Source organism: Balaenoptera musculus, chromosome 4 (assembly GCF_009873245.2).
Source record: "Balaenoptera musculus isolate JJ_BM4_2016_0621 chromosome 4, mBalMus1.pri.v3, whole genome shotgun sequence".
In the NCBI taxonomy this organism is placed as follows: domain Eukaryota; kingdom Metazoa; phylum Chordata; class Mammalia; order Artiodactyla; family Balaenopteridae; genus Balaenoptera; species Balaenoptera musculus.
In genome coordinates, this window is record NC_045788.1 from 57059141 (window position 1) to 57087025 (window position 27885).

At 43.5% G+C, this 27885-nt stretch overlaps 1 protein-coding gene across 6 annotated transcripts in view; it reads right to left on the bottom strand.

Annotated features, from left to right (window-relative positions):
- PLEKHM3 (pleckstrin homology domain containing M3) overlaps positions 1-27885 on the bottom strand; it is a 189802-nt gene that overhangs the window by 142775 nt on the left and 19142 nt on the right. For all 6 annotated transcript variants that reach the window (XM_036850935.1, XM_036850936.1, XM_036850938.1 and 3 more), the window contains 2 exons: positions 21931-22850; positions 1078-2013 (listed from right to left, as the gene is read on the bottom strand). In XM_036850935.1, the coding sequence (XP_036706830.1) occupies positions 1078-2013; positions 21931-22531 (1537 nt within the window). In that variant the 5' untranslated portion in view covers positions 22532-22850. The remainder of the gene's footprint in view (positions 1-1077; positions 2014-21930; positions 22851-27885) is intronic.

A 27885-nucleotide genomic window follows, 5' to 3' on the forward strand; every position in this document is an offset into this window, starting at 1 on the left:
AGTTACCGAGGCCCTCCAGACAAGGCAGGGATGATTTACTTAATCTCCCCTTTGGGTAAATTATTTTTCACTAGTAAAGACGATCATCATAACTAACTTAAATTCAAAGTTTCACTGTGCCACCACTATTTGGCTTTTCAATGCAGGAACAAGCACGAAATTGAAAATTTGGTCTTGACTGGTGGCGCGTTTCCTGTTCATTTCTAAACAACATACTTAAATCTGATACACTTGAATTGAAATTTTCCAAATCAGGCTTCCAATTAAAGCTACCTTCATGGTAAATTTCTTGTGACAAACTGTGGGGTTTACTGAAATAACTTGATTTCATTTACAGGAGATATATAGACTTGGTTTAGTGCGGGTTGTCTTCTTTCTGGTTTACTGTCTGGGGGAAGGTGAGAGGAATGGTGAGTAGGGGAGAGAAGCAGTAACAGGGTTTTAAGAACTAACAGATGACTGCCTTGGCCTCCACCTTGTGTCTCACCCTCCACAGCAGTTCCAGTAGCCTCAGGCTTCCCCAGGATGAGGCACCGGCCCGTCGTGACTCAGAGGTCATCTGCTGAATCATCTTAGCCCTGCTCTGAGACACCTCCAGGTTTTCTGTCAAGGCTGACTTTCTGGATTCTACCTTAACAGGGTTTGACAAGGTCATGATCAATGGCAGTTACTGACTACAGACATTTTCCTCGCCTAAGGAGTGCTAGTAGTCAGCTTTGGGCTTGAATGTCTCTTAGGAGACAATCTGTGACATCCACGTTCCCAGTGACCTTTATTTAAGAAGGCAGAGGAAATGTCATCACAGCAGACTCAGGAAGCCTAAATTCTAGCCTGGTATGCTTCAGCCAAGTCATTCTGATTCAGTGGGTAGATCAGAGCTGCTTCTACTTACTTCACCAGCATGGCATGAAGACGGACAGATGGTTTAATATAGCAAACTCCTTAAAGGAGAGATGCCTTCTAAACAAGAGGTAGCTAGCTAGGACTGGTCTCTTGAGGGGATTTTTAAAGGGAATTCCAATTGTGGGATTCAGGATTGTTCTTTAATGAGCTTTAGGCTGAAAATTTGTTTCATACCTGCACATTTGAAACTCTGAGCAGTGAGTCCTCGTTCCAAAGACAAAGTCGTCAGGATGCTGAGGAAGCTGGTGGTCACAGACTGGCGTTTGTTCTTCCTGAGTTCATGCCCACCCATCTGATCCTTGGCTTTGGTCCTCAGCGTGACCTGCAGGTTTTGTTCTGAACTCCTTGCCGCATTGGCAGCTGTTTTCAGAGCCTCCATCCACTCCTGGGCCCTCTGCCAGGTCTCAGCACGGAGGCGGAGGACATCTTGGGGGAAAATGACTTGAAAGCAAGAGTCACAGTCATCCAGGGTGTCCATCTGGACGGCCAGACACACATCCACATCATAGCTCAGCAGGGGATCCTCGTCCAGCTTGCCGGGCTGAAAAGCCATCAGGTAGGCCCTGCTCAGGACAAACGTAAATGCCTTCCAGTTGTTTTGGATGGTCAGCCTGTGCAGCGTCCCCGATTTGAGGATGTTTTGGTACTCTTTGGGGCTATCCAAGACAGGGGATGGCACGAGCAGCTCGCTGGACTTCTTCTGCAAGCAACGATTCTGTGCACAGTCGACATGATGACCGAGCCCCGGTGAGTCAGCCAGCTCCCCTGGCCGTCCCCCGTAAGCAGGCGCGGCGGCGTGCACACCTTCCCAAAGCTTCTGCCCCCAGTCCAAAGCCTCCCATGGCGACTCTGCCTTCAGCTGCAGCTGAGTGTTGTCATACAGAACAGTATCCACCAGCCTGGCCTCGAGGTTGCCCAGAACAGATATGCTCTGGAAGTGTGACAGCTGGTACGTGGTGTAGAGGTTTTGATTCCCACTGCTGTCGAGGCTGTAGAAGTATAAGCTGTAGGGGGACAGTTCTGCGTAACAGCTTTGCCAGTAACTGTCATGGTCCTTCCGAATCTCCAGGTAACCCTTTTTCAGAATGTTTGGGAATGCCTGCTTGTGTTCTAGAAAGAAAGGAAAAAAAAATAAAAAGAAGCAACATATTAATCCATTAATTTGAATGAACTGAATGAGATGAAAAGGCGGGTGGCCAGAAACCAAACAGATCAGGGGTTGACATGCTTCTGGCTCAAGAGTAAGTACTGGGGAGGGGGGTGTTGGGGGTTCATGGTCAACGTGACATGCAGAAGTCTGTTCGGAAGACAGAAACACCAAATGACTGGGACCATGCCATGTGGGCCCATGAAACAACTGCGCTTTGCCAGGATTTCTTGTTTTCTAGATAACGTTCTACAGAGTACCAAATACGAGAGACAGAATGTTCCTCCTGCCACCTGACCTAACTCCCTGCTAATACTCATCTTTCTTTAGGTAGGTAAAGCCAGGAAGGGCCAATGGAAAGACCAGAGCATGAAGTGCACTGCACTTCTCACAAACTCCTGTTTCTCAGATGCCCCCATCAGTCTTCAAGGCCAGGCCATGAGCCTTTTGGCTCATAACCAGTTCTCCAGCCGTGCCTCGACTACTCACTTCTTAGATCTCTGCTTGGATAGCAGTTCCTCTCACCTCTGAGCCGGCTTACGCTGTTCTCTCGGCTTGCAATGCCCCTTTCCCACCACTTCCACCAGCTGGGACACACTTACCCTTCACTCAGCCATCCTCTCTTCCAGAAAGGGAGTTTGTCCTGACTCTCCCAACCCCACTCCCTCGCCTGCACAGACACATCCCCGGGTCAGTATCAGGGATCCTTACTATATTATTCCTCTCTAATGGGCTCTCATCAGGCTGTATTATAATACAGTTTATAATTTTTAAATTATAAAAATAATTTACAATTTTTAAAGAAGTGTGTCTTCGCTACTGGTCTGTAAGCTCCACTGAGGACAGGGGCAAGGCCTGTCCTGTCATCCTTGTATCACAGCACATAGTGTAATGCCTGGTACACAGTAGGTACTTAGTAAGTACTTGTTGAATTAGAATAGAAATAAAGCTTCTACTATAATGTCCAGCATATAATAGGTATAATTCCCTTCCCTTCTCTTCCCCTGTGTTTCACAAGTTCATCTGGTCATGCCATCTTTAATCAATGATTAGCTGCAACAGATACAAATTTCATACTTTAATAAAAGGGGACTGTCACTTGGGAGATGTCCTGATACTTTCATCAGGCATGAAAATGAAGGAGCTCTCCTCCCTAGTAGAGCTTTTCATTTCTGAGATGTTTCTCAATCTTTTTGCTGACACACGTCGGAGACGGTCACAAACTAATTGAGTCACTCCCTGAAGAAGAGAAATCACATTCCCAAAGGGTATGATTTCTGATCTTGGCTGGAGAAAAAAAAAAAAAAAGAGTAACACAGATCTAGATCTTAAAATAGCAAACCAAAAGAGAAAATGAGAGAAATGCGGCAGAGAAAAGCCAGTTTTACCTACTTTACATCTCCGCTCCTGACATTCATTAGTATTTCTGTGGTAATTCAAAAGCCATTAATTTCTTGCAACCCACACTAATCCCTTTGCAGAGAGAGATAATGGATGCCTATTCTCCGTTTTCTTTTCTGATAATGCAGTAAGAGAGGCAGTGCTGTTAGACACTGATGCCGCCTCTCCTCCTCTCATTTCCATCAGGTGCCGATGACAGTTCAACCTTTTCCATAATAAGACCCATAACCTCGCGTCCCTCCATCCCCATCCCTCCTGTGACCCAACAGCTCAGGCATGCATCCCCGAATAAAATAAAAACCATCTCTCTTGCTTTTAGCTAGGAATTTTCCTCTCCTTTTCTTTCCTCCCTGAGAGCTTTTTACAACAGCTTCCACGAATTAGAAATTCTAACTATAATTGGACCCAAGCCAGAAGCAAACCTCACTCCTTTCCGACTGTATAAGCTAGGGTGGCAGATGCCAGCTTGGGTAGACTGAATAGAAGTCTAACACGGAGTCTCAAAAGTTCCCCCACCTTCTTGCTGCAGAATAAGGTAAAGAACGCACTGTGTTTCAATATTTTCTCCCCACCTCGGCTCAGCCCTCTCTAAATACGTATGTTAAACTGAGATAGAAAAGAGGGGTGTTAATCATAGGAAATGGCCCATCCTTATAGGCTGCAGTTTGTAGTGTAATTTCTTGGACAAGAAGAGAACAGATGTGATCAGGAAACTATTCTCAGCATGTATTCCTTTCTGGAGGGCCTGTTTATATCAAACCTTATTAATATGTTGTGTGTGAAGTATTAATTATCTGACTGTAGAGGGCTGGAGAACTACCATTTCTCTTTAATCTCTAGCTGCTACTTTCTACTGAATCTGAAGTTTATTTTGAATATTTTTGCTATTCACAAATCAGAAGTTATATACTTAAATCTAAGCTTTCGTTCATTTACTATAGTTCAACTTTTGTTTCCCCGGACCATATCATTTCATCACATACATTCTTCTAAAGTGTTCCATTTCACGAATGAACAATATTATCTCTGTCTTAATTAATATCATAAATGGTTCAGGTAGAACAGCTGACAAAGATTATCATTGTTTCCCCAGTGAAAATAGAGAAAGGTGATCAAAATGAATCACTGTGTCCGTAAATTTCACACTGAAACCATAAGAGAGTAATTCCCTTGTGAAAAAGAGCAAGCAAAAACAAAAACATAAACAAAAAGAACTTCAGAACGCTTTGCTCCCCCATTGCTTTCCACTGTGGCTAGTTACAAAGACCTGGGTCAGTTCCTCCTCAACAAAGACCCCTTTTCCCTCTCCTCCTGGTCCCACAGTACCAGCGCAGTGGCTTAAGGACAAAAATTGCTACTGATTGAAGAGGAAGAGGGGATTTTTCCCCCTCGTGAACCTGATTCATTTCTGTACTGCCAACCCACCGAAGAGTTCCTCTTTTGCCGTTATTTCCTCTTTCTGTTTTCAAAAAAGTTCCCATTCTCAGGCCACCATCTTAATCAAGATCTTAAATGGGCTCCCATTTCAAGTCCTCCCCCCGCACCCCGCCATGTCACACTCAGTTACCGGGGTAACCTTTCTGGATCACTCATAACCTTTCCCATGCCCTCCTCATCAGCCCAAAGCCCTGCACAAGTTTCCTGGTGCTACACAATAAAGTCCAAACTCCTTAGACTGGCCTTCACACATTTTCTCATGGAAAATTTCAAACACAGTCAAAGGCATGGAGAAGAGTAAAATGGACACCTGTGGGCTCACCCCTTAGCTTAAAAGTCATCAGGTTTCCGCTATTCTTGTTTCCTCTCTCCCACTCCTCTCCAACTCTTGCTTTTTATTGTTTTTTGTTTGTTTGTTTGTTTTTGCTGGAATACTTGAAAGCAAACTGCAGACATTTTATCATTTCTACTGTAAATATTTCAGGCTGTATCTCTAACAGATAAGAATATATATATATACCAGTTTCACACCTAAAACATGAATAATTCCTTATCTAATACCCAGTCTGTATCTCATTTTCCCAGATTCTCTCAAAAAATTTCTTTATACAGATGGTTTGCTCGATTTAGGTCCACACCTTGATTTGGTTGGTAGGTCTTTTAAGCCTCTTTAAATCTATAACAATTCCCTCTTTCTCCTTTTTTTTTTTTCATGCCATGTATTTATTGAAGAAATTCATTCCTTTGTCCTGTAGAATTTCTCACATTCTGGATTTGGCTGAGTGTATCCTCACTGTATCAGTCAAATGCTCCTGTTTCCCAGGTTTTCCATCAACTGCTACTTACTTATTTTACTATTATTTTTTTTAATATTTATCTATTTATTTGGTTGCACCGAGTCTTAGTAGCGGCAGGCAGGCTCCTTAGTTGCAGCTCGCCAGCTCCTTAGTTGCGGCGTGCATGTGGGATCTAGTCCTCTGACCAGGGATCGAACCCGGGCCCCCTGCATTGGGAGCAGAGTCAACCACTGCGCAACCAGGGAAGTCCCGCATCTGCTATTTAGATCTCAAGATCCAGTTAGTTTTTTTTGGTTTTTTTTAATGCAAGAATATGTTACAGGTGGTTGTCCTACTTGCAGGGATATGGAGATTGATTAGGAGGTTCAGAGGATGTTAGCCCGACCCCTCCGTGTTGAATTTCCCCAGGGACCTTTCACACTGCAGCCGCTCTCTTCCACTCCCCACACTCCAGCCAGGGGACTTGCTGTGGCTTCCACTACTGGCCCCTCCCGACCTCAGGCATTTTCTCTCACTGTTCTCCCTGCCTAGATTTCCCTGCATCTCTGCTTGCCCATGTTTTCATCATACGTGAGCGCTAGTATAAAATCTCACCTTTCCCTGAAGCCTTTCTTTGTCCCCTCTAGTTGAACACAACTGTCCTCTTCTGAAGCCCCGAGGCTCTATGGCTACACCACCCTGATGACTCATATTTCAGATACTATTTCACACTCATCAAATATGTACTAAGTTATATAATAAAAGTATTCCCAGAAAATCAATAAGAAATGATTAAAAAAAGTTTCTGCCTCCACATCCCGGCACCCACAATCCTTCTGCCCAGACTGTACAGCGTTTGATAGGAAGCCTTTAGACAGTATACATGTGTAATAATAATATTATAAATAATAATTAGGCATGTTCACATATATTAGCATATGTAATTAAAATGTGCTTCCATTTGGGTTACTTTATGCAATTCTGTTTTTTTAAAAACCACCATGTCCCAGATCACAATAAATGAAACATTTAGGTAAACATTTAATTTACCAAGAAAGTCTGAACTGCCTGAGTCAGCACCATGAACGACATAAGAATAGGATTTCAAAGATCAGACAATAGTTTAAAATCAAAGATAAAGAGCAACGTTTTAACATTTTCAAAGAACTCAAAAGCCTATGTGGTGTCAGTGTTCCAAATCAAAATTATCTAGGCAAATTTAAAGGAAACATTTAAGTTCTTACAACAAGATGAATAAATGTGAAAGGAAGCCGAAGTAGAGAGTGAATGGAGTACCATGATGCTACAGAACCACATTCTGTCCTAGACAAGCCCAAAAGGACTGCCTCTCAAAGTTCAACAGATTTATTACATTTCCTTTGCCCTTCATCATCTTTCTTTTCAGTTTCTCTACAGGTTATCTAGGCTATTGTTAGCTAAAAGGATAGATGATTTTAAGATCTGAAAGCCTAGGAAACAGGACTTACAACTACACATGGGCTCAAAACTAAGGGAGCAAAGCAATTTGACACACATTTACTGAGTACCAACTATGTGCAAAGTAGAACACTAAGCTTTATTGGAGATCCAAGGATGACAGACATCCTCAAGGTGCTTACAATTCAGTTTTGGCAAATGACTCTAATAGGAGGCTTCCAGATCAATGATAAAGGAGGAACCATAGCGTCACTTCAGAACAAAGACAATTCTATGATTTGGCTCTTCTTCATGAATGGCCAGTGCCAATGACCTGTACTCAACTGCTACTGTCTCTTGACTTCCAGATCCCATCCCCAGCCTCCCAGACTACAGTGCCACTTGGTTCAACCTCACCTCACAGCTCTGACCCAGGTGCTGCCAGCACTACATGACAGCCTAGAGCATGGGAGAATGTGACTAGACTCCCTCAGATACAGACAACCTGAGAACCGTCTACTCACCGGCCAGCCCCACTTACTCCTCCAAGACTGCACGCTTCTCTGGGGTTAGTTACAACCTCTAGGCTTCAGGTCTCAGTCCTAATCCTCAACTCCAGTTTCTGGGCTTCCCCTCTTACTGACTGGCCTGCTCTTAGCTCCACGCACCCTTGGAGTAACAGCCCCTTCTGGCACTGTCTGACGCAGAGACAGGAGGCAACTTTCACTGACTGCTACTGACTGCCTGGAACCCTGTACTGAGAAAGATGCTAAGGCCACATCCAGACTCAGTGGGGAAAAAGCACCATGATGTCACTGAGGTGGGAAAAGATACATGTTATGCATTTGCCATCTGGTTTTAGGATCTTTATAAACATAGGTCCTTCCCCTCTTTGATTCCAGAGACCTAATTCTCTCTTCCACAACAGTAACAGCCTAGACCTCTTAGACCTCTTCATCACAAAGTACTTTCCAACTTCCAATGAGGTACTCCTTCATTTTTCTCACTCCTCCACCTCACCTACCTTCCACTTCATCCTTATAAGGACCTTTAAACATGAAGCCCTTCCACCTCACCCCTTAAAGTCTCTTCCTTGTTTCACTGGACTCCTTCCTCTAGACTCTGTAGTCAATAGTTAAAACTTGTTTGCTCAGACTTCCCAGATTTAATCACCAACTCTGGATCGTTACCATCATCTATTTAAGACCAGCATGCTCGAGGAAGACACAGAAGTATTAACACAGGTATGTTAGTTCACTTCAACTGCTATAACAAAATACCATAATCTGGGTACCTTGTAAACAACAGAAATTTATTTCTCACAGCTCTGGAGGCTGGAAGTCCGAGACCAAAGTGCCAGCTTTGGTACTGGTGAGATCAAGCTTCCTGGTTGATAAAAGGTCGTCTTTTTGCTATAACTTCACATGGTGGAAGGGGCTAGGGAACTCTGTAGGGTCTCTTTTATAAAAGAGACTAATCCCATTCATGAGGGCCCCACCCTCATGACCTGAGCACCCCCAAAGCCTCCACTTAATTCCATCGCTTCAGGGGTCAGAAGTTTAACATATGAATTTTGGGGGGGTACACAAATATTCAGACCGGAGCACCGGTCAAACATAGATTCATGTTGCTCAACTTCTTTTATAGCTTTAATCCTGACAATTCATTCTTTTATTCATCTCATGGATCCCAAACACAATCCCAGAACAATTTTTCCACATCTTTTTTAGTCTTTTCAAACTGCAGATTCCACCATCTCTTTGTGTACTATAGGGAGCTCCTTTACATATACTATACTTGGCTTCACTTCAACATTACACTAACCAATATCCTATACAAGTACGACAGAGCACAGTGGTTAAGACCACATGTGCTAGAGCCAACTGGTCTAAGTTTAAATCATAATTCTGACCTTACTGGCTGGGTAACCCTGGACAAATTACTCAACCCAAGTCTCAGTTTTATCATCTTTAAAATGGGCTATATTAGCACCTACCTCATTGTACTATTGTGAGGAAGAAATGACTAACTCTCAGAACGATGCCTCACACATCTTAAGTATTCAATAGATGTTTCCTATTTTAGCTTCTGGTCTCAAAAGAAGAAGCTTCTTGCCTCCTTGTTAAAGCTAACCCTTCCACCTCCACTCTGTACCTAATTCTTTCCCTCTTCTTCAGAATGTCTTCCTCTATAACATCTGAAAATTACCCCTCTATGGATCTCTTTTCCTCTTGTCTTCTAATATTCTAAGGTTTGTTGTGTCTATTCAAAATTATTCACTTGAACCTACATCTTCTATGGCTCAATCTGTTTCCTTCCTTCAGATTCCAGATTCTTCGAATGCCTCTACTTTCTGTCCTGCACAATCTGGCCTCTGATTATTGCTCTGACCTCCCCTCACATCATCTCACATTTCTTCTCTCGCTCCAGCCAAAAGCCTCTCATGGGTTTTGAACAAGCCGAGCACTTTCTGGCCTCAAGGACTCTGAAGCTGCTGTATCCTAGGTTTGGGACATCTCCCCCCAGCTCCACTGATTTATTCAACTCCCTCAGCTTTTCACCTCAAAGGTGCCATCCTCAGTGAGGCCTTCATCCCTCAGCACCTCAGTTAAAGGGCCCCCCTCAGTCCCTCTCTATCTTACAACATTGTTTTATTTCGTTCAAAGAACTGCTCCTTGAAGACAGAGACCTGAATGTCTCTCTCACTTCGTATTCCCAGTGGCTGGCTTTATAAGTATTTGTCAAATGTATGCACCAAGGACTAAGCTAGAATCGTGGAAACGCCAAGTGAATCAGACAGATCCTGTCAACAGTTTATAGCCCAGTGACAGCCCTCCTTTCTCTCTTCACAAGTCCCACTTTTCTCTTTTACCACAGTCACCCTAATTCGAGTCCTCATCACCTCACATCATGATGACCGCAGAGCCTTCTCATTTCCATCCCTTCAATTCTTTCCATCTACCAATCCACCCCACGTACTGTTAGGGCCTGAGGGGACCCAATAAATAGCATCACTTTTCTTCACCCAAGTTCTAAACCAACTGAGATTGATAGAGGGTAGTCAGACGCATAGAAATCAAAACATGAGCCAGCTGGAGGACACAGCTTAGGTGTGTAGCACCCCAGAATTCCACAGACTCACCAGTGAGTCACCCGCAGCACTGGGTCAGCACAGGCTCCCCTCCCAGGGACTATCCATGAAAGGCTGATGGGGGGTGGAGCAGGCCTAGAGGAGCGGACCAGAATCAGTGCTTCCTGTAGCGGCTGAGTTACACATGCCTGGTTCCTCTCCTAAAGTTGCCCGTAAGTTACTCCTCCCCAGGGGTGGAGTGTGCAAAGGGAGGGAGAGAGGCCAAGAGCACCATTCTAACTGATGAATCTTTACATGGACACAAAAGCTACAGGGAAGGAGATTCCCTGCAACCCACCCCCCACTACCCTTGGCCCCTGCTGGCTTCCAGACTTTCTGTAAAATATCCTTTTACTCTTGACTCTCAAGAAATTTTCAAGTGCTTCTTGCCAAACATATCATGTTAATTCTCTCTGTCTGGCTTTGAAAGTCCTCCATAAGCTCAGCCCACCGCTCTCCAAAATGAAGTCCTGTTCTGGCTTAGCCTCTGACCACCCCACACAAAGCCTGTGTTCATCTCCACCTCGGCTGTGTGCTCAACCCTCAATGCTCAGCTGGAACATCCTTTCCTCAATGAAGACTTCTCTGACATTCTAGACCACAATCAAGTCTCTTTTCTTCACATTTCTGGTTAACAAAACAGTTTTCCAGGTCTATTTGTTTCATGTTATTATTCAACTGTGTTTAAGCCAGAGACTAGGGGGAAATTAACCAAATTTAGGTCTTTGTTCTCATTAGAGGCGCATAAGGGAAGTGAAATTAACAGGATGCACATCAATCATGACACTGCCACAAATGTCCATAGCAAAGAACATGAAGAGAATGATGCTACAGGAACCAAAGAGGGGCTGTGTTTTGTACATTTTCAAAATGGTATATAAGCCCTCACACAGTGCTGGCCACAGTAGTGCTCACAGATATTTGTTAACTTATTCTGGTAGAAATGAACTAGGCTCAAGTGATATCTCTTCTGTGAGTTACTTTGGAGATCTTTCTTTATGAGTAAAAGAGAATATCCCATTTGTTTTCCCTTCATTAACCTAGGGGAAAAGACATATCTGTGCAGGCTCTAGAAGAAAGAGATCCATAACATATCTAGCTATGTATTAGCTAGACACACCAGCTGGGGACCTTTTCCATCTAAGTTCTTTGTGCTATGACCAACAGTGATAGTGCATAAGTCAACACACACCTGGTCAATTTCACTTCTCAAGTGTGAACCTGACCAGGAGATCACAGACCCAACCTCTTAAATTCAGAGGTTTTCTGCCTTCTGTGACAAGGGTAATTTCTAGTGCTTACAGAACTTTTTGACCCAGAAAACATTTCCAAACATCAACTTTCAAATGATGCTCAGTCTTGGCCATCTTGAGCTTCTCATTCTGTTTCGTTAATCTATACGAATTAAGTATAAAAGAATCTCTCATACTTAGGCCACCAGATTTTAAGATAAGTGGCATTCCATTGCTATATCTTTGGGTAACACAGAATCATAGAAACTTAGAGCCAGAAGGGACTAGAAATCTCTTCAGCCCAGCCCTATCTGAAGTAGAACCTGTCAGGTGCCTCCAGCCTATCAACTGTCTCCCCCTTATTTACCAACGGAACCCTAATTTTGTTCAGTTGTGGAGATGGCCTCTCCCTTGCCCCACAAAAAGAATCATGATTTGTTTAACCCAATCAGTAACCGTATTTTCCTTTGCCAGAGATTGCTTTAGGGGAAGGCATGCAACCCAGTTCTGGCTGCAGACGAGGTGCTTTTGGGGTCCTCTGGGAAGAGACCCAGAGGAAGTGCCCTGCTTTCCCTTCCTGACTTTGGCGGCCGATATATATCCTTGGGACTGCTGTAGCCATCTTGCATAAATGAGGGAGAGAAGAGACACTACCAATATACTGAGGATAGCAGAGGAAAAAGATGAAAAGTGCCTGGATCTTGATGACCCTGGGGCCACCAGAGGTAGGTGTCCTTAAGTGTTTACTGCATACAGTGTTTGATATTCACTAAGTGTCCAATAGCTGTCTGTTAGATACGTGAAAAAATAAGATGATAAATGGCCTCACTGTTTATGCCACTTTCAGCTGAGTTTATATTACTTGCTTCTAAACGCATTCTAACTGATTTAACAGATTTGGAAAGAGGTTCCAGGAAACAAAATGTCTTGGCCAAGGTTATACCACAGAGTGTGCAAGTTGAGAGTGGAACTCCAACCTCCACACTTTCAATCTAGATGACACTGTGCTTTATCTGTGGTGGAGGGGATGAGGCCTAAGCTTCCTCAGACTTGAGAGGCAGTATTAGAGCGTGGTTATGTGTGGCCTCCAGAATGGGCTTGGCTTGGGATCCTAGCTCCACCACATACTAGCCAGATGGCCTTGGGTGAGGTTACCTTCTCTAAGGCTTGGCTTCCTCCTTTGCAAAATCAGCAAAATATTAATCTCTTAGTCTAACATATTAAACTATTATTAATATTAAATAAGATAATGGATGAATACTTCTTAGCACAGGTCTGGGCATAAAGTTAACTCTCATTAAGTGATAGCTCTTATTGACAGTATTAATACTAATAAGCTTCATTCAACTTGACTCAAGCTTTAGGTACGGAAAAATGAAAGAGAGGCCATTTTCATTCTGGAAACAAGCAAATAAAACTGTGCTGTCCTGATTTTCCAAGCACCAATACATAGAGTTCAACCAAACACCTTGCATATGCTCATACACGATATGATAGAAAGTTGTCTACAATACAATTCATTTTATCAAAGAACTGCTAACCTAGTGTGGGAGATGAATGTACAAGCAATTACCTATAATGCGCGGCAGAATAAAATGTGCTATGGAAACATATGCTAACCTAGTGTGGGAGATGAATGTACAAGCAATTACCTATAATGCGCGGCAGAATAAAATGTGCTATGGAAACATAAAATAAGAGAAAAAAAATAATTTTAATTTAAAAAAACCACAAGAAACACAGAGAACAAACCAGTGGTTATCAGAGGGGAAAGGGGTCAGAGGAGGAGCAAAATAGGTGAATTAGAAGGATTAGGAGGTACGAACTACCACGTATAAAATAAATAAGTTACAAGAATGTGATGCATGGTACAGGAGATATAGCCAATGTTTTATAATAACTTTATACAGAGCATAATCTATAAAAATAGAAAATAGGTATGTTGTGTACCTCAAGTTAATATAATATTGTAAGTTACTTATACTTCAATTTTTTTAAAAAATGGAAAAATATGGAAAGGTCTCAGGGATGATGTGGCATTTGAACTGGTCCTTGAAAGAAAATGGAGGATTTTGAAAAGTGAAGAAGACAGAGAAGGTATTGTGGGTGAAGAGACATCATGGGCAAAGTCCCAGGAGCTTGAACGCACAAGGCACATTCAAAACTAGCACACAGATGGGGTGAAGAAAGGTGCAGGTGATAAGCTTGGAAAGATGGGAAAGATATCTGGATGCTTTAGAAAATTTACACTTGATTTTGTAAACAATGGGGAACCATGATTCATTTTTGAGAACAGAGTAGCACCAAAAGATCTGTGTTTTAAGGAAGTAACTCTAGCAGTTTGTGAAATTAGTAACTATAGTTCTCCTTAGCCAAGAAAGATAAAACACATTAACAGAACAACCGCAAAAAAATGCCAGACATTTCATTTTCAGAGTTCCCATATACATTTGTTAGGAATCAGGATGCGGGCTGGCAATGAGGCATGTGGGGTTTCCGAAAAATATAACCAATGGAAACTATACAACCATATAAAATCAACTTTCTGTGACCTATTTTAACAACTTCTTTGCACTGACTAATCTTGCTGAAGGGTGAATCATAAATTCAGCAGAGCCCATGTCCTGGTGACCTCACTTGTTCTAAGCCCGTAGGAATATTCCCACCTCTACTGGCTCCAACTCTTTTGAGAAACATCATAATTGAAAAAGCAGTCATTTTAGTATAAGTCCCAAATTTGGCTTTCTTTCTTTTTTTTTTTTTTCTCTAGTGAAAGATGGGGAAAAAGGGAATCAAAACAGAGTAACATAGAACTCCAGATAAAGAAACCATACTGCCATGGTTTTTCTAGCCCTACAGAAAAACTCTGCTTGAGACCTTCTCCTAAAGTACTCAGCACAAGAAAAACAGGCAGAAGGATGGTACCAGGTCACCAGAGAGTGAAACCGACTGAAACAAAAGCCCAGTTGACCACTGCCCTTACCAAGCAGATGAAAATGTGAACACAGGGAGGGAAAAGTCAGTCAGATTCGGGCAGTCTGCTGAGTTTCAGAGCTCCATAGCTAATGCCAAGGAGTTCTTCTAAAACTTTTTTATTTGAAAAATTGCAACAGCAGTTCATCCAGAAGTGGAGTTACAAGGCACGTGGAAATCCTTCTGTGTTAACTAATTTCAACCATACCTATATTCCCATCATGACCTTCCATTACCTCTCTGACTATAGTAATTGGCTCCCACACAACCATAAGTCAAGGTCAGTTCAACGACATCCTAGAATAATCTCATTTTAGAGTTGGGAAAGATTATAGAGATAATTTAACCTGCTTCACGGGTTTACAAACCAAAGGCAGTAGACAAGTGATTTTTCCAAACCTACATGGTGAGTTAGGGGTAGAGCTACGATACAATGCTTGCAAGTCCTTGATGAGTGTTCTTTCCATATAGCCTCACCTTCCTCTACCGTGTGTATATACTTAGAGGGATGAAAGAGAGAGAGAGAGAGTGTGTGTATACCTATTTTTCATATTGATAACATATCTCGTGTCCACATGTTCTTATGGCGTTTTATGTTCTTACCTTAATATATGTTTATATTTGGATTGTAATTCTATGGTGTTAGGACCCCATCTTTTTTATCCACAGGAAATTCCCTGCTGCCTCTGGCTGTATCATTACTTAGTGAACAAGAACAGGGTAACAGCGGTGCAAAGGGGGAAAGGGTTAAGACAGATACTAGTCAGGAGCATGTCTGTATAGAATGAAGATTAGTGCTAGGACTAAAAAGGAGCCATTTTGGTTATGGGATCAGACTCCTCCCTCAGGGCTAGTTCCCAGTCACACCTTGCTACAGCTGCCTAGGGCATGGCAGACCCTGGGATGGCAGGAGCAAGGGAGCTGGCGCTGAGGAAGCTTTGGTCTCCACCACCTACCTGAGGTTCTCTAGAAATAGTTGCCTTTGAAATGAGGTGATGGATGTGTTATTTAATGGACGGGTACATCCTTTCATAACGTATACATATATCAAATCATTATGACGCACGTCTAAAATATCGTACAATTTTGTCAATTATACTTCAACAAAGCTGAAAAAAATAAAAAAGAACTGCTGTTGCCATCTCGCCTTAGATCTACTCCTTCCCCATCAGTTTACGACCTAACCCTTTTGTTAGGACTATTCTATCCTCAGGTAATGCAGGTAGTCTTAACTACATTGGATTCAAGCTATACTCCATCCACCTAGTAGGATCCACTGGCAGTACCCTAGCACTTAGCATAGTCTGTCTTCCTGAGGCAATGAAATCTCTAGAGTGCATTCACAGGCTTCTGAGTAAGACTGAAAAAGGAAGCCAAAGATGGGGCAAAACTCTGAAGCCTTCTTTCCGTGGTCACAAACCCAGAGGGGTCGGTTCACTTACGCTTTTCTGTATGGATAACACTCAAGAGTATGAAAGGCAAAGTTACAGTCTTCCTCTTGCAGATTCATGGGTCCCCTAAAGGACTGTGACCAGCTCTGCACTGTTCATGTGGTAAATGTGTTAAAGGCAGGAAACAATCCTTGCTTAGCTAGACTGCTTGGGTGGGTCTCAGTTTTCCTAACCAGTGATTCCCTGAGGGAGTAATTTTAGTTGATGAACGTTATCACCCAGGTCTGTTTCCTCCACACCACTTCCTACCCTTTACTCCCACAGGGACTGACCGCCAACAAGGCTTCTATAGTGGAGGGTTCTGGGGACTGAGAACTACTGGCTTCTAAAGTAGGGGTCCAGCTCCAGCTTAGTGGTTAAGAGCATGGAGTCTGAAGAAAGGGTGCCCGGGTCCAAACCGAGGACCCACTTGTTAGTAGCTGGGGGACAGGAAGCACGTTACTTAAGCTCTCAGTGTCCTCATCCTTAAAAAGGGCTCAATAAAAATACCTATATCACAGGAGTGTTATAGGAATTAAATAAGCTGCTATCTGCACAGCACTTAAAATAGTGAACTAAGTGTTTGCTGCTGTTATTGTTATTTTTTCCCTTCTCTTTCCACCTGGGCTCTCTCACTTAACCCTGAGGATGAACACACCAGGTGCTCGGATGTTGGCTTTGATAGTAACAAGTAGGCTGTTAATCTCTTTGATGTGTTCTGCTCTCATATATACCAAAAACCTAGGAAAGAAGTGATCTTCAAATCCAAAGCAATAGCCTTCTGTAAAGAAACACTATCAGGGAACAGGGAAAAGTTGAGGAGGGATGCAAAAAATTACCTCACGTGACTGCCAACTTCAGAAAGACTAAAGGGCGCACCACAATTATCTCCCCAGGCTTTGTGCTCACCAAACAGCAGTCAGATTCCTCTACAAAGGGTAATCGTAACCATGCCTGTGCGACCCCAGAGTCTGAGATGGTATCTGGAGACACCTCCAAGGCCAGGGCACCATTCTTCCAACACTAGGGGCTACTTTACAAGCCGTATCTGTTTGATTCTCTCTTATCACAAGGATAGTGCACAGCAGCCTTTGAGATGAAAGCAAATCTTCATTTCCTGCTGCTAAAGAACTTCACAGAGAGGATGTGCAAGGTATGAGATGCTAGATGATGGTGCAAGGCCCTCAGAAAAGAGGGTAGAGTTGTTCTTTTTCTAGAAGGACATAAACCAGCTAAAGAACTAATGTTCTTAATTTATCAGCTTGATTTTGATCAGAAACACATTCATCTCACGTGTAAGAAAATGTTTTCAGGATGTATGAACGTTCAGAGCACTGTATCAGGTACTGAGGATAATGCAATGCATAAGAAACAATCCCTTCCTCAGTGACCATAAACTCTGGTGTAGAAGACAGTAAACAGTTGATGACAAATCAGTATGAGAGAGGGCATGGACGGTTTACTTCCCATTAACAAACCAGTTAACAGCTATGAGAAAGTACAATGCAGGAAGGCCAATTCAAGAAATATTTATTACGAGGCCATTTTATGAAACTGACTATGCCAGGGAAAACTAGGAGTGATTGGTAGTATCACTTTGCTTCTCATGGATGACTTCCAAATTCAATTGTAATAGTAATAATAATATTATTAAATGTTTAAGACATCTATTGTTTACTGTGTGCCAAACATGGTTCTAAGAAGCACTTTAGATCTTTTAACCCATTTAATGCTCACAAGATATTGAGGTAAGTACTACTATTATTCCACACTTTATGGCCCCCCTAAAAAAAATTAAGGCTCAGAGAGATTAAGAAACCTGCCCTATGCTACACAGCTAGTAAGTACTGAAACAAGGAATGAAATTCTAACAGTCTAGGTTTATAGTCATTTTTTTAACCAATATGTTACTTTGTCTGACCAGAAGGCCTTCTTCAGACAGGCTTGCCCATTAGCCAAACAACTCTTACTATACCCCAGCTACCCACTGCCCTCAATATGCCAAAATCTGGTTTGCTTTATACCCAAAGCATCATTTATCCTCAGTAAGGTTCACAAGCCTAGTTAATCATTGCCAAACGAGGCAGAAGACACAGAGGCCCTACGTAATGAAGAAGACCCTTGGGCTTGTCGTTATGGAAGGAAAGGGAGGGAATGAGGGTGGCAAAAGAGGAGGAAGCTGCGGGCGAGGAGGAGAAGAACCACTCCTGGTTTAAGTCTTTAAGCTAGTCAGGGGACCTCAGAAAAAGGATCCAGAAAAAAATAAAAATCAACTGGAGAAAACACAAGACTACAAAGTAATAAAGCCCATAAGTAAGACAGTGACAGGGCTAGACGCAAAACCCTGATAGCCTTACCCCATCTGCCTGTGGTGGCAGGAAAGGGCTTTACAGTGAGGAGAGGGTTCCCGTGCATTTCTTCTGTTTGTTTTGTTACTAAAACTCTGTGCCACGCCCTGAGAGGGTTGCACACCCCAGTGTGTAACGAGTCTTCTGTATCTGTAGCCTCTAGCAACCGGCATCTTTTGAACAAATCCACTTTGGCATGGGGACACTCAGAACGCAGTGACAAACTGACCCCAAAGCAGACACTATTTGAGCGCGCCCCTGTAGAACACCTGTTTGCAACTTGCTGACGTCCACTGAAGCACGTGTGTATGCGGGCGTGTGCACACGCACATACACACACTCACAGAGCTGAGCCCTGGTGACTCTGGAAACTCTACTCCCCTCCCAAAAGCCATTTGATCCTAGGAGAAGCCCCCGCTGGCCAAACTACAAAGATCTGGAGGGCCCTGGGCAGACCCCAGATACACACTCTTTGTTGAAAACCAGGCGCACTGCCGTGCCATTGCTGGGGTCCCAAGCGCTTCCCTTCACCCCAGAGCCGAGGCGGCCCTCCAGGCAGGTGGCGGTGGCCTCGGGTGTTTGCCTCTCCCCTGCAGCCAGCTCCTGGGCTCTGCAGGGTGGGCTCCGAGACCACAAGGCCACCTTTCTTCCCTGACTCGCTCTTCTACAAACACTGGATCTGCTGGGCCTGGGGGGAGGGGCAGAGAGAAGCCCCCAGCCAGCAAGTGTGCACAGCGCACAGAGGGGAGGCGTGTGCAGGACGGAGGTGCGCCTCGGTTTACAACGTGGCTGCAGTGCCCGCACTTCCCTGTCTCAGGTGCGACGTTGATTTATTGTTGCTGAGTAACTTCTCGTGGTAGAAACCAAATTTCTTTTAATATATTACATATGTATGTACACACTCGGGTGAAATATATGTACTTTGAGGGGATCTATTTATGTTCCATGGGGAGTCATTCTTTCCCATCAGGAAGCTCACCTGCTGCTTTGTGTATTTGGTCAGATTCCTGGCACGTTTTGTTTCCTGTTGTTTAGTAAAGGTGCTCTTTACACACACACAAAAAAACACCAAGTTGCCCTCCTCAAAGGAGACCCATTTGACTACATTTTATTTCTTCTGAGGAGCCCTTAGCCTCTCATTAACCCTTGTTAATTTTTAGAACAGCTAGAGTGGAGGATGTGAGGATGACGGGCCCTTTCTGGACACTGAATTTGAAGTGCCCGTGGGACACTCCAGCAGAGGTGTTCACCAGAGAGCCAGATACGTGAGTCTGAAGCTCAAGGAAGAGATCTGGCCTGACCCCAGATCTGGCCTGACCCCAGATCCTCAGATCCTGACCCCTGGGTCCTCAGCTACAGCTCTGGCCAAGATACCATACCGCCTCCCTCTGCTTTTGGCATATGCCTTCAGGAGAGACAATAAGCCTTTCTTCAGTTTTAATGGCTACTTTCAAAGGTTTTAAAGTGAACTTCACTCAGAGATCTTGGCTGATCTTGACTAGTATGCACGTGGGTGTTGGGTGTTGGCACTTCCTCACCTCTCCCAAACGCCGTGAGAATTACAGTTGGCAGAGTGGGTGACCAGCCATGAACCTAGAGCTCCTCTCCACCCCCAGCCCAAGAGTGGGCAGCCCGTGGGCCCTGCTTGCCCCTGCTCTTTACCTAGTGAACAACAGGAACAAGATTTCTCTCTCCTGCTCTCCAGAGTATGCCAGATGGAGCAGGTGTCAGACACTTGGCAGGCCATTTCCCCAACCTTATTAATTCCAGATAGGATGCGTATCCCGTGGATGACCAAAAGGGGGCCAGGTTATATTATATCAATACTTGCAAAGGCCACTGGTTACAGTTTAGTTTTCAAAATACCACTCAGTACATATATTTCAACATAATACTCAAACTTTTTTAAATTGAGAATTAAAAAGTAATAATCATGGTCTGTCATATCCTCAAGAGGGAAGCTAAGGAAGGTTCTTTCTTTAGCTTCCTTTAGAGAACCCAAGGAAGGCTGGTTCTTGCATTTACAATCCAAACAAGATTGGAAAAAATAAAATTGGAAATACGACATCCTCTTAACTTGGTTTATGCCAGGGATTTAGAATGGTTACAGTGGTTTAGTGATTAAAAAAAAAAAATCTATGTGAACTCCAAGAAACCAAACAAAAACTGAGGTTGTTTGCTAATCAATGAGTACAACTGTTTGTACGTGAGCCCAAGGCAAAGGTCTCATTCTGCCAGGCACTGAGGTCGCAGCAACTTGTTTATCCCCTAATGTCTAGCCAGTTACCAAGCCCTGTGCTTTATAATGTCCTTTTCTTTTTACTCCCATGATCACCATTTGGCTAGATGTTACAGAGGACTGGTGAAAGTCTAGGAGAGAAGATGAGGAATTACAAGTCATAAATTTGAGTGGGGGAAAAAGAGTATTTTAAAAGGATAGATTTGAACTGGGTGTGAAAATAATGTAGCACCTCATAGGCAGGAAGACTGCATTTCCTTAATGGACATACTATACCATATCCTTCCCTCGAGTTATACTTACAAACTAAATGTTATTAATTAAAATTTAATGTAAAATAAGTAAATAAAATACAATGTTAAATGTATCAGTGGAGTAGCAAGCAATGATAGAGATTGAAGAAATGCTAAAATAGCAGTTAAGTACATAAAATAGTCTCCCCAGTTAATTAAGCAGAAGCCATCTAAATTAAGAGGTTAAGCAGGGTAACTGAAGAATCATCAGTAAGAAAAATGGATAGCCTGTATAAATGAGGTTATGGTGAAGAAAAATGCTGGGGGAGACAGAGAGATGGTTTGTCATGTCTCACAGAAGAGGAAGTTCATGTGTGAGTACATGAGTACATATTCATGTGCATGTGTGTGTGTGTGTATAAAGTACAAGGAAAAAAGAAATCAGGGCCCTGCACCATGAGGTCCTAACCAACCTCTCCAAACGTTTCCTCCCACGACCGCCATGAGATCCTTTGGTCTCCTCAAGGGTCAGCCTGGTCTCCTTGTCTCCCCCTTGGTCCACACCATAATCCTGACCGAGTGTCCTCCAACTGTGACTCTCTTTCTGCAACTTAGTGTCCTTCAAGGTCCAGCTCAAGTTCCACCACGTCTCACAAGCCCTTCCTGACAAGCCCAGCCCAGAATGTCTTCCCCTTCCCCTATCCTCTGACAATTGCTGCCACTCACCCATTTTTTTAAAAAAATTCCAACAATATAAAGTAAAACAAAAGTTCCCTCCCAGGCATTTCAGTTGAGCACCTCCTTTCTCTCACCACTGGGCGCCTTCCTGAGTCTCTGGGAGTGTTTGATCCCCTCAACCTAATGAGAAGTTCTTTAGAGCAGGGACTGTGTCTTCACACATCTTTTAATCCTTCATATCACAAGACTATGGCCAAGGTACGAGCTGATCAACATCTACCAATGTGAATAAGCGGTATCATACAATGTTCAAAGGAAAGTACTACATTAATCATGAGAATATTCTGATTCTAACATACAAGATTAGGAAAGGAGAATTAACCACAGTCATCTTTTCACTCAGTTCCTCCTAGGAGGAAGAAGACTGTAGACTTCAGGTAAGGTAAGTGCAAAGGTAAATGGAAGAGGGGGCTTAAGTAGGCAAAGCCAGACATGGACAATGGAGAGTAAGAGTCTCATGAGGTAGATGCAAGAGAGACAAAGGAAAATCAACAATTGTTTAATTGCAGTCAGATATAAAAACATACCCATATTTCCTTGAGCATCTTCTACCTTGTCTGATGAGGACAACAGGAAAGACGGCCTGGTGAAGTGAGGGCCCTGAAGAGGTGGTTGTTGCTGCTGCTGCAGAGGCGTGGTTTTGAGGACCACCCGCCAGTCCACCTGGGTAACATCTGACCTCGATCGAGCATGGCCGGGCTTAAAAGTAGAGGTCTCATCCAATAAGTCATTCACAGAACGAGGTCTGTCCCTCCGACGCTGACAGATGTTGAAAAACTCAAAGGTTGAAGCTTCCTTTTGTTCCATCCAGGACAGATTATCTGGGGTTGTCCCTTTCTGGACCATAAACTGTTCTTTGGCAGGGAAGACATTTTGAGCTTTGGTTTCTAAGAACCTGGTCTTACAATGGTCCCAGACCATGCCTCCCTTGCCCAGGGAGGAGACATTTCTGATAGCACCGTTGTCTATGTTACTGAGGACCTCATGCCCCACCAGTTCAGGGACTTCCTGAATCCCATAAACCTCTGCTTGCTGCACAGCCTTTTCTAGCTTACTATCAAAAGTATTAAAGAAATCCTCAGTAACTTCCAGGGCTGGGCTGATATCATCCACTTCCAAAGCTTCCATGTCAGAGGCTCCAAGAGGCCTAAGCCTCCTAAGCTGGTTCAGGAAAGGGCTTCATGAACATTCACCCGACGAAGAGAGGTGTTATGGGCAACAGAGTTCTGGAAACAACTGGAAGGAACTTTCATTCAGCTGCCCAGAGCAGGTCAAGCACAAGGGTGGTTGATGTTTTCTGGGACATTAAAAGCATCTGCTAGATGACAACAATCATCAACAAAGGTACTGGGAGACAAACATTCCTTTGAGATTATTCTTCAGTGAGACCTCTGTAAAGACAACAGGAAGTGCTTGTCAAGGCAATGTCACCACCATCTTTAATTTCCTGAAAGAAAATGAAAAGAACAACATTGGCACATAGTTCATTGTATTCTATATCATTGTATTCTTTTATTTATTTATTTATTTATTTATTTATTTATGGCTGTGTTGGGTCTTCGTTTCTGTGCGAGGGCTTTTTCTAGTTGCGGCGAGTGGGGGCCACTCTTCATCGTGGTGCGCGGGCCTCTCACTATCGCGGCCTCTCTTGTTGCGGAGCACAGGCTCCAGACGTGCAGGCTCAGTAACTGTGGCTCACGGGCCTAGTTGCTCCGCGGCATGTGGGATCCTCCCAGACCAGGGCTCGAACCCGTGTCCCCTGCATTGGCAGGCAGACTCTCAACCACTGCACCACCAGGGAAGCCCCATTGTATTCTATATACATAAATCTGCCCTCTTACTTCCTCATCTTTACATCTCTTCCATGGCAGTCATGCCCAAACATGGACAACACCTACAGAGAAGTTCCACTGTCAAAAGTACACATCACTGGGACTACCCTGGTGGCGCAGTGGATAAGAATCCGCCTGCCAATGTGGCGACACGGGTTCGATCCCCGGTCTGGGAAGATCTCACATGCTGTGGAGCAACTAAGCCCGTGGGCCACAACTACTGAGCCTGCACTCCAGAGCCCACGTGCCACAACTACTGAACCTGCATGCCACAACTACTGAACCTGCATGCCACAACTACTGAAGCCCAAGTGCCTAGAGCCCGTGCTCCGCAGCAAGAGAAGCCACTGCAAGGAGAAGCCCGCGCACCGCAATGAAGAGTAGCCCCAGCTTGCCGCAACTAGAGAAAGCCAGCGTGCAGCAACGAAGACCCAATGCAGTCAAATAAACAAATAAATACAATTTAAAATCTTAAAAAAAAAAAAAAGAGTACACATCACTACATTGTATTAGAACTTACACAGAGCAGGGTGGGACTCTTGATAAGGGGAATTAAGGTCAGCAGCTTTTACTCACACAGAGAAGCCTTTGAGAGCAGCTGTGAAAAGACTGCCCCGGCAAACCTCTGTGATACTGACCTAAAAGAGTTAGCCAAAGAGACGAGGAATTCTGTGACTGCACTTATATCGTAATCAGTCTGAAAGTCATAAATGCATGAGTCCTGTCACAAACCTTGAAAGCACTGATGGTTTGTCAGGCTCAAAGGTGCAAGGGGGAAGTAGAGAGGGAGAATGGCCCTTTTATTAACCTGAATGTTCTTGTGCTGTGTTTCCTAAGGTTAGATTATGTAATGCCTGATGATGACTCTGGACTTCACAATTCTTCCAGTCATCTTGCAAAAAGGCTTCAGGATCCAAACTCCCTGAGGCTTTGAGGATTGGCCTACGAGTAGGTCCAGCCTTGGGGCTGGGCAGAAAGAGTCCTAACACTAACCACACTGTCTGGGAAATGCTAGATCTCCAAGGCCAGGCCAAATGAGAACAGTGATGCTGTCCAGTATGGTAGACACTAGCCACACATGGCCATTTAAATTTAAATTTACTGGGCTTCCCTGGTGATGCAGTGGTTAAGAAGCCACCTGACAATGCAGGGGACACGGGTTCGAGCCCTGGTCCAGGAAGATCCCACATGCTGCGGAGCAACTAAGCCTGTGCGCCACAACTACTGAGCCTGCGCTCCAAAGCCCATGAGCCACAACTACTGAAGCCTGCGCGCCTAGAGCCCACACTCCGCAACAAGAGAAGCCACTGCAATGAGAAGCCTTTGCACCTCAATGAAGAGTAGCCCCTGCTCGCCGCAGCTAGGGAAAGCCCATGCACGGCAACGAAGACCCAACACTGCCAAAAAAATAAATAAATATTTTTTTAAAATTTAGAAAATAAATAAATAAATAAATTTAAACTGATTAAGAAGCAAATAAAGTTCCTCAGTCACACTAGCCACACTTCATGTGCTCAACATACACCTTTGTATCTTTACCAAAAAAACGAACAAAGAAACAAAACAACTAGGTAAGCTTTGTTTTCCTTAACTACTTACAAGCAGGTAAAACTAGGCAATTAGTAACACCTTTGCAAGTTGCTGCAAAGGTACATAAATGTGCTTTCTTCTTTAAAACTGCACAATTTCTGTGGTTAATTAAAATCATTTTTAGCACTTAGGTCATTAAATCACTACATTTAAATCAACAGCACCAATCTACATTGCTTAATGTGTGTAAGTAAAACTACTATATACAGCCCTTTATTTTAAATGTATCAAGAAGGTTTGCAGGTCACAGGAACTTGGTGGCTAACCTCTTATAAAGTGATAATGACTGTGAACTTGTCTACTTTTTACATTTTCATATTTATTTATTTTTTTATTTTTTTTTATTTATTTTTTTTTTTTAAAGCACTTTTCTTTTTTATAGCTACTTTATTTATTTATTTTATTTTATTTTTGGCTGTGTTGGGTCTTCGGTTCATGCGAGGGCTTTCTCTAGTTGAGGCAAGTGGGGGCCACTCTTCATCGCGGTGCGGGGACCGCTCTTCATCGCGGTGCGCGGGCCTTTCACTATCGCGGCCCCTCCCGTTGCGGGGCACAGGCTCCAGACGCGCAGGCTCAGTAGTTGTGGCTCACGGGCCCAGCTGCATTTTCATATTTATTATGTTAGCATTCATGAAGCAAGGCACAGATTGATTTTTGGTGATAAGATCAGTTATAATATTTTTCTAGCTGCAAACATGGTTTTGTTTGCTGTGTCTATGCTAAGCCTTGAGTCTCTTGAATCCTATAGCAGAGTTTCACTACTTCCATCATTTTGAAACTTGGAATTTTTCAGTTTTGTCTTGTACACCAGACGCTAAGAAAAAGAAATACATAATAAACCTTAAAACTTCTAGTTCTTTATTTACTAAAATTTTAAATGAACATAATAAAATATGAATTTCCCATTTTATAGAAGAGGCACCAAGGTGCAGAGCACCAAGTTATTCATCTAAGATTCTATTATGAATATTCCTTTTCTTACCTAGTTCTTAAAATTCAGTCTTTAATCATACTAGAGAGAGTAAATACCTTCAAACTGATTCTTTCTTTCTTTCTATTTTTATTAAATCAAAATGTCTAGGAATATACTCTTTGTGCTCCCTGCTTTGGTATTCACAGGCTGGCTAGGAGCATATAACCACTGACGGCCAGCACTGCAGGCTTGTGGAACTCTCCATCACACCGCCTTCTAAGATTGTAGACTGTTAGGCAAGGACGGGACCTTCGAGATCATCCTCTCAACCCCAACCTTTCACGGAGGGGACACTGAGGCCCACAGAAAGTAAGAAGTCCCAGGGACACTTCCCTATGCAATGCCTCATTTAATCCTCATTAAGGGCAGTAACAATTCAACTTGAGAACCATTTCAATGCTGTTTAACAAGGGATTCTGGAAACCACTCGTCTACCATCCATTAAGGTCACGACAGGTCCAAGATGCTGAAGATGGAAGGATGAATAAGATACAGTCCTTGCCCTAAAGAGGCTCACAGTCTATCATGATGAGCCTAAGAAAATAAGTCCAAAAAACTGCCTTGATAGAGGACGGAAACAGATTTGGTGGGGGAAGGAGGGAGGGGTCACTTGCCAGCAAAGGTGAGGGAGAGATTAAGAAGGCCTTCAAAAGGAGGTGCCCTCTGAGCTGAGTCTAGAAAACTTAGAAGGTATTTGCCTGGATGGCTTGGAAGAAATTAGGAAGAGTAAATCACCTTTTGGTTAGCAAGGGATTTTCAAGTTTATTATATAAAATGACTTTCCATAGGCAGTGTGGTGAGCAAAGCAGTGGAGAAATAGCAAGCAATCTAGTGGATCTAGAGTCAGAGCTAGGTCCAAATCCTAATTCTGTCTCATACTAGCTATGTAATTTGGGGTAAGATTTCCCTGAACCACCCCCAAGTCCACCCCAAGTCCTCTGGGCTAATCTGTTCTTCCTATTCTAGGAATTTCACTGTTAGTGCTTTCCATCGCTGCTGTCTGGAACCTACACAGCTATTCTCTTTGCTTTCTGATGTAAATATGCATTTACCCTTCAAAACCATACTCTACTCTTCACTGTGTGCCCCAGCATTTCCATGCCACTCTTCCTCCCCTCATTCCTCCAATTAGTCACAAAGGCCTTTCAGTTCCTCCTTCAAGGTTTACCATTTTGATCTCCAGGCCTGCCCACGGGCTGTTCCCATCGCTGGAGGGGTTACTGCCTCCTGGACTCTTTTGCCCATCGCATCAATGCCTAATCATCCTTCAGGGTCCAATCTAACATCAAGTGACAGACCTGTATTCTCTAAAGAGGGCCACAACAGTATCTCCTATCCCACGTGCTTTTCGGCAATGAGAACTTGCTACTTCCCCATCAAGAAGTGAGTTTACTTTTCCACTCCCATGAATCGGGGCAAAGCTTGTGATGTTTTGATCAGTAGAGTGTGGCAGAAATAATGCTGTGCCCATTGGGGGTTCAGCCTTTGATTGGCCTGGTGGCTTCCTCTTCCTGTCTCTTGGAGCTCTAAGCTGATTATATAGAAAGTCCAGGCTACTCTGCTGGAGGGAGAGGCCACATGCTAGAGCACAGAGGCACCAGACATGTGAGGGAAGAAGCCATCTTGAATAACAGCCCAGTTGAGCTCTCCAATGATTCCAGCCCCAGTCAGTATCATAAGAGATTCCCAAGTGAGAATTTTCCAGCTGAGTCCAGTTAGCCCAGAAACATGAGAGATAATAAATTGTTTTCAGACACTAAATTTCAGAGTAGTTTGCCACACAGCAAACAATAATCAGGACTTAACCACTTCCTTAGGGAAGCATTCTCTGGTGTCCCAGACTAGGTTAAATGTACTTGTTTAAGGACAGAGGGGCCTTGGTTCAGAAGGGCACCAGCACTTCTGTAAGCTATACACATCACATTTGTAATTACTAGTTTTGGTGTCAATATCCCCTTACGCAGCAACTCAATTTTGTTCACCATGGACCCCCTAAACACAGTTGCAGTTCAATAAATATTTGTTGAATAAATGAATGAATTATTTTTGAGTGGTTATCTTTAGAATCACGACATTGTTTTCTTTTC